Below are 7,188 nucleotides of genomic sequence, written 5' to 3' on the forward strand. Positions count from 1 at the left end.
GAAAAGTGCCTTTCCTTCAGGTTACCACAGGTTTCAACATGGGGGGGATCAGAAGTGAGCTATTTGTCTGGGCTGGGCTGCTTACCCACCGCCCTTCACTGCTTAAAAAGGAATCACTTCTTGCAGCACAGTGAGCTATCTAGTGAGGCAAGAGTCAGCTGGATGCCATTGGTTCTTGGCTGTACCTGCTCATCCTGCCATAATAAAACCAGTGAATCTTTGGACACACACAAACACAATGTTGTTTTTTTGCAGGATGCACTACAGATAAAGAATGCTAGAACACCTTGGGGCAGTGGCGTAGCTAGAGGGAGTGCAAAGCACTATGTTTCGCAGGGACCCTAAGTGCAGTGTGCAAGCAGGGCCTAGGAGAGGGGGTAAAGGGGGTAATTTGTACCTGGGCCCAGGGCAAAAAGGGGGCCCAGGAGCCAAAGGAGGGGGCCCAGAAATTTCCTGGGATTTGACAATTTCCTGTCTACTCAGATTTGTTGCACGTATGGAACGCTGGGGACATTACCATGACTGGGGATGCTGGGGACACTACTGATGCCACGTGGGTTGGTAGACCTGGGCTCCAAAGACCTTTCCAGCTGTCTCTACCCTCCCCTCACCATGCTTTGCCCCTCCCTGCCCCATTCTGCTCACCCAGCACCACCCTCCCCTGCTCTGCTTCACCCCCCCCCCACTTTGCAAAGGGGCCCAAAAGAAATTTTGTAGCCCCTGACAAAATTCCTCTCAGAGGCCCTGTGTGCAAGTGCCCTCCCCTCAGAACCATTCCAGGTGGTGTTAGTAAAGCCCGGAATGGCTCCAAAGAGGAAAGGGAAGAGCTGACTTGCATGCTGTGGCGAGGCTCCCTGCAAAACTTAAGTGCTTTGCACCCCCTCTAGCTATGCCACTGCATTGGGGGCCCAACCCTATCCAACGTTCTAGCACTGATGCAGTTCTGCCAAGGGACTGTGCGTTGTATCCTGCAGTGGGGTGGTGGTGGTTTAGACAGTCCAAGAGGCCTCCTCAAGGTAGGGGAATGTTTGTTCCTTCCCTGGGGGCTGGAAAGTTGGACAGGATGGGGCCCTGGGTTCCTGGAGCCCTCTTTCAGGGCATGGCCCTAAAATCAGACATGGGATGATGGAGGACTCGGGGGAGCCCTCTCATGAACCCACTGCGATGGGAGTCCTCTGGCCCCCAGCCTGGGCTTCCAGTCCAGCGCTCCTCCTGGTGCAGGATGAGCCCCTGCCCCCCTGCAGCATCCTCCTGTTCCCCTTCTCCAGCCACAGAGGACTTTGGAAGGGCAGAGTGTGGGGGAGGAGCGGGGGAGGGGGCAGGAAGCACCTGATGGCTACGCACCCCCAGCCCCAGCCAGGCTCTGTGATTCGCCTGCCACTGTTTTTATGAATGGAATTCTCCAGCCCCAGCCCCATTGTGATGCAGCCCGGCGCCGCCAGGTGATTGGCTCGCACCTCCCTTGACGTCAGGGCAGCGAAGGGCTGGGCTGCCAGTCCGGAGCCTTTGGTCTGAGTCACCCGCAGAGGCTGAAGGGGGCTATAACTGGCGTCCCACTCCCCGCGGCTGGAGCGGAGGCTCGGAGTCTGCAGCCCTCGCCCAGCACGCAGGAGCCCATGCAGCAGCCGCAGTGAGAGGGGCGCCCTCCTCTCCTCCAGCCATCCCGTCAGGCGCCCTAAAGCCAGCCCCAGTGGCTGGGCAGCAGCCTCCTCTTCTGGACAGGGTAGGTGATCACCCCCTTCTCTCCTTGGCCCGCATGACAGGACCCCCCACATCCCCAAAGAGCACCCACCTGCCCTGCATCCAAGTTCTTCTTCCAGCCTGCCCTGCATCCCTCCATCCCTCCAAGTCCTTTGGCAGAAGGTGAGCAAAGCCCATGGCCCCTGCTTTTGGCATGGCATGGAGGGAGCCTGAGACATCAGTCTTTTGCAAGCAAGCAAATTGGAAGAGTTTGGAAGAACTGGAAGAGTTGCATTCGGCCAGAGCACACACCCCTCCATCAGTCCTGTCTCCAGCATCCATCCATCCATGTCCTTTGGCAGAAGGTGAGCAAAGCCCATGGCACCTGCTTTTGCCATGGCATGGATGGAGCCTGAGATATCAATCTTTGCAAGCAAGCAAAAGAGGGATTGGATGAGTTGCATTCACCCAGACCCCCCCCTCCCCCATAAGTCCTGTCTCCAGCATACATCCGTGTCGTTCGGCAGAAAGTGAGCAAAACCCATTGCACTTGCTTTTGGCATGGCGTGGAGGGAGCTGAGATATCAGTCTTTGCAAGCAAGCAAGCAAAAGAGGGATTGGAAGAGGTACAGTCATCCAGCCAACCCCCCCTCCAAGTCCTGTCTCCAGCAGCAGCCAGAAGGCTAGCTCTGCACCTGGGTAGTGATTGATAAAGGACAAGTGCCACCTGGTTGGCTCTCCTTTCATTGCAGGTCACGGTGGGCAGGCATCTCATTGGCACTAGCTGAGAATACCAGTACTGGAAAGGTTACAAAATTGTTTGGGCTTGTATAGGCTGGGGTCGGGTTGGCAGGTGCCAGCCCTCTGCTTTGAAAGGCAAAACCGACATGACAAAATGGTCAATGACTCAGGGTCACTTAAGGTAGCTTCTCCCCCCTCCCCCACCCAGCACAGTCTCCTTGACCAAACCTAGCTCTTGTCAACTTTGAGAGTCGGTGGTTTCAAGAGGGCTGCGTATGTCTGCATGATGATGGTAGAAAGGATGAATGACGGATGAATGACCCCAGCCGACGCAATCGAATGATGTCATTGGGGGGGAATCTGATGTTGACAAGAGAGAATGGTGGGCGTTGGTGGCTTATTTTGATCAATGGCTTTATTTGAGGAAGGAGAAAAAGGCAAACGGACACAGCCACTAGGCAGCAATAGACATCTCAATGACTGCCGATAAGGAGCATGCAGCAATCACAGGCGGCCTGCGTGGGTCCTGCCTGCTCTCTGTCGTCATTTTTCTCATTAACCTTCATGGTTGAAAGGTGGTGAGTTTGTCCCTGTGCTGAATTCTAGCACCAGAATAGCTGGAGCCAGATTTTCCCCCTTCCTTTCGCCCCCCCCCCCAAACACTCACAAATGCACATCGGTTTCCATCGTGCCTGAGATGAAGCTTGACTGGCTGTTCTTGTCATTGCAGTTCCCAGGCAGTCACCATGAAGGAGGACGCGCTCTCCAATGTCACAGAAGAACAGCAAGAGCCGGGCTGGTTTGTGCCCAGTGGCAACATCAGCAGTGATTCCTTGTCTCTCTCCGAGGCTCCTCCCCTCCCCTTGAATCCCTGGGATGTGGTGCTTTGCATTTCCGGAACCATCATCTCCTGTGAGAATGCCATTGTGGTGGCCATCATATTTTACACACCTGCCTTTCGGACTCCGATGTTCCTGCTGATTGGGAGCCTGGCTACTGCTGACCTCTTGGCCGGCTTGGGCCTGATCTTCCACTTTGCCTTCATTTACTGCATCGAGTCAGAGGCAGTGAGTCTCATTACAGTGGGGCTCCTGGTCACCTCGTTCACAGCCAGTGTGGGCAGCCTCCTAGCCATCACCATAGACCGTTACTTGTCCCTCTACAATGCACTGACTTACTATTCCGAAAGGACAGTCACCAGGACGTACATTATGCTCATCATCACCTGGGGCATCTCCATCTGCTTTGGACTGTTGCCTGTTATGGGCTGGAATTGCCTGAAGGACGACTCTAACTGCAGCATTGTCAAACCCTTGACCAAGAACAACCTCATCATCCTCTCCATCTCCTTCTTCATGATCTTTGCCATGATGTTGCAGCTCTATGTACAGATTTGCAAGATTGTGTGCAGGCATGCCCAGCAGATTGCCCTCCAGAGACACTTCTTGGCCACCTCGCACTACGTCACCACCCGGAAAGGGATCTCCACCTTGGCTGTCATCCTGGGGACCTTTGCTTCCTGCTGGTTGCCTTTTGCTATTTACTGCCTCTTGGGAGATTACACCTACCCAGCTCTCTACACCTACATGACCATCCTCCCAGCTACTTACAATTCCATGATCAACCCTGTGATCTATGCCTTCAGGAATCAAGAAATCCAGAAAGTATTGTGGGCTGTCTGTTGTGGGTGCATCTCTTCCACCATGCCTTTCCGATCCAGGTCTCCCAGTGATGTCTGAACAATCTCTTCCCTCCTCCCCGCTCTTAAACCCTTTGCAAATAACCTCCTCCTCTTCCCCCCCTTCTCTCTTTTGCACAGTACTTTAGAATATTTGCAATATCACAGCATCCCTAATTTCCTTTTCCCATGTGTGTAAAAAGGCAAAGTTTTATTTTCAAATTATGGAAGAAAAGAGAAAAATATCATATTTTTTTATTCATGCATTTTTAAGAAATGTGTTTTTGCCTGAGAGTACGTGTGTGCACGTGTGCCTGTCTGTGTTTTGTCTGTCTGTCTGTGCGTGTGTACATGCTACATATCAGAGATCAGATATAAATATTTTATTTGAAATATTTATAATGCATTATTTTCTTAAGAGAAATGGGAAGAAACCTCAAAACCTTTGATCGTACTTTTGAGTTTCAACAGCCTTAATTACCTCAGATCTTCAGAAGATATTTTTCTACATCTAAAGAAAAAAAAAATCCATTGTATCTCCTTCCATCTCTTTTTTTCACCCTTTCACTGATAGAAGAGGAGAGATGGGACAGAAATACACCAGTTTTTAAAGAAAATGTACGCATATTTATTTATTTATTTATTTATCTATTTATCTATCTGTATTTATTTAGTTCCCAGCTTTAAACGCATAAATTCATTCCAATTCTGTATTTTGCTGCCCTCTGGTGTTCATTCTATTTTAATACTCACATTAAAAAAAACAGGAAGCAAAGAGGTGGGAGAGAGAAGGATTTTTTTGCATGTCTTATTAACCAAGACAGTATTAACAAATGGAATGCACAGCTGTATTAGATATGAACAAAGTGAGCAGGTTGCTCTGATGCTCAAGGACATCACTGGTATGATTCTGGAGCCATCATTTCAGGCTCACAGCCCAAACCATTGCACTAGGAACTGCCCAACTGAAATGAGGTTTCTGAAATGACCCTGGAGAAATAGATGATGGATCAGCCGTCAAACAAGGGATCTCATAGTTGGTACTTTTTTTGTTTTTGTTTTTCCTTTTCTTTGTCTTCAAATTTGCACAAATCCTGGAAAGGAAATGAATGTAACAGGCACTTTGGAAAGCTGACTTTTTTGCTACTGTATTTGCAGAGAGACTCAAGATTTTCTCTATGGGTTGAAAAGTACTGTACACTTTTGTTTACAACCGTCCACAAAAAAATACAGTTAATTTTGTGATACTTGTGGCTGTGTGTGGTTTGTACACTGCACAGATGACTCTGGGGCTCCCCTGAGACATTGCAATAGATTCTGAGACACGGTTGAGATTGCACACAGTTCATAAGCATGTACACGCCTTCAAATATTTTTAGTTATTTATTTTTTTTCAGATTTTGATACCACCCTTCCTCCAAGGAGCTCAGGGTGGTATACATAGTTCCTCCCCTCCTTCTGTCCTCACAACAACCCTGTGAGGTAGGTAAGGCTGAGAGGTAGTGGGCCCAATCCTAACCAGGTCTACTCAGAAGTCCTATTTTGTTTAATGGGGTTTTATCTCAGGAAAGTGTGGTTTGGATTGCAGCCAGTGACTGTTCCAAGATCACCCAGGACGCTTCATGGCTGAGTAGGGATTTGAACCTGGCTCTTCCAGGTCTAAGTCCAACTTCCAAACCACTTCCAAACCCCAAGGGGCTGATTAGTTATTTAAAATTGTAAACTACTTGGGGCAGGGACATATTTTCTCTTTGAAATCTGTGGGTCTGTGGGTAGTGATTGCACTGTATAAATATGAGCAATGATAATGAAAGCTTATTTGTGCAGTCAAGATAGTACTGGTTTGAATGATGGGGGGAGAGAAGAGGGGCTTCTGGGTGATAGTCCTGACTTGTTGAGAGCAGTTATCTTGTGGCTTCTGCCACATTTTGAGAGCTGTTTTGAGAGCCCACCCTTCCTCCAAAGAGCTCAGCACAGCATGGTTCTCTCATTTACACCTCTCCCATTTAATTTTACAACAGGGTAGGGTAGGTGAAGCTGATAGATTGTGACAGGTGAGCCAGGGAGCTTCATGGTTGAATGGAGATAAGAACCTGGATGGCCTTGTTCCTTGGCTCACACATTAACCACAACACTCGACAGCTTCTCTCAGCACTCCTATGAAACAATAAGGATTCTGGAGAAAGGCCAGGTTTGCATACAGCAGGCCCAGCTTCAAACCCCAGCAGCATCACCAGCTAAGGCTGGGAAGGACCCCATCTGAACTGAAACCCTGAAGAGCTGCCAGGCATCCTTGACAATAAAGAGCTGGACAGATCAAGGTTCTGACTTTGTGGGGTATGGGAATCAAAAAGGACAGCAGCCCTTCCAAAGGATGTATATATGTGTGGAGACTTGGTGGGGCTGCCCCTTGCCTCCTGGGCCACATCAAGACCCATAAGATAGGAATACAGGGGGTAAATTGTACCCAGGTCTGGGGTCCAAAAAAGAGCCCAAGGAGGGGGTCTAAAAATTTCCTGGGATCTCAGCTGTCTTCATGGAGAGTGAAAGATGGAGACCAAGTCTACCAAGCAGGTAGACCTGGGCTCCACATTGGAAAGTCCAGTAGACCTGGGCTCTGGAAACCTTCTTGGCTACTGCCACTCTCCTCCTGCCCTGTTTTGTCCATGTTCCACCCACCACCATTGCTACCCTTCTCCCACCCTGTTTCACCCCTCCCCTCCTCCTTTGGGAAAGGACCAAAAACAAACTTTATACTGCCTGATACAATTCCTCTCAGAGGCCCTGGTCCACCCAGGTGAATCCTAACCCCACACTTGTACTACTAGGGCTGGTCCTGATCCCAAAAGCACTTGGCACAGGGACCTGTGCCCTGTGAGTGCACCTGAGCCTGATTGAGAAGGAGTTAGTAGGGGATGATTTAAGTCACTGGAAAGGAGTAGGAGAGCCAAGAAGGGCAGCGGTGGCAATGACGACAACGCCAATGACGACGAGGCCAGCCAAGAACCACACCGCTCCAGGTAACAACAGGACAGCCCCTGGGCAGATGTGGAGACCCTAGGCTCCTGAACCTGGCCACTATATGGGTG

The 7,188-nt window shown here is 50.0% G+C and overlaps 1 protein-coding gene across 1 annotated transcript; it reads left to right on the forward strand.

The window, feature by feature from the left end:
* Positions 1-3,167: 3,167 nt before the first annotated feature.
* Positions 3,168-4,160, forward strand: GPR3 (G protein-coupled receptor 3). Its single transcript, XM_066638802.1, has one exon. It carries the CDS (start codon positions 3,168-3,170, stop codon positions 4,158-4,160), a length of 993 nt encoding a protein of 330 aa, XP_066494899.1.
* The last annotated feature ends 3,028 nt before the right edge of the window (positions 4,161-7,188 follow it).

The sequence above is a fragment of the Tiliqua scincoides genome, chromosome 10 (genome assembly GCF_035046505.1).
Source record: "Tiliqua scincoides isolate rTilSci1 chromosome 10, rTilSci1.hap2, whole genome shotgun sequence".
NCBI lineage: Eukaryota > Metazoa > Chordata > Lepidosauria > Squamata > Scincidae > Tiliqua > Tiliqua scincoides.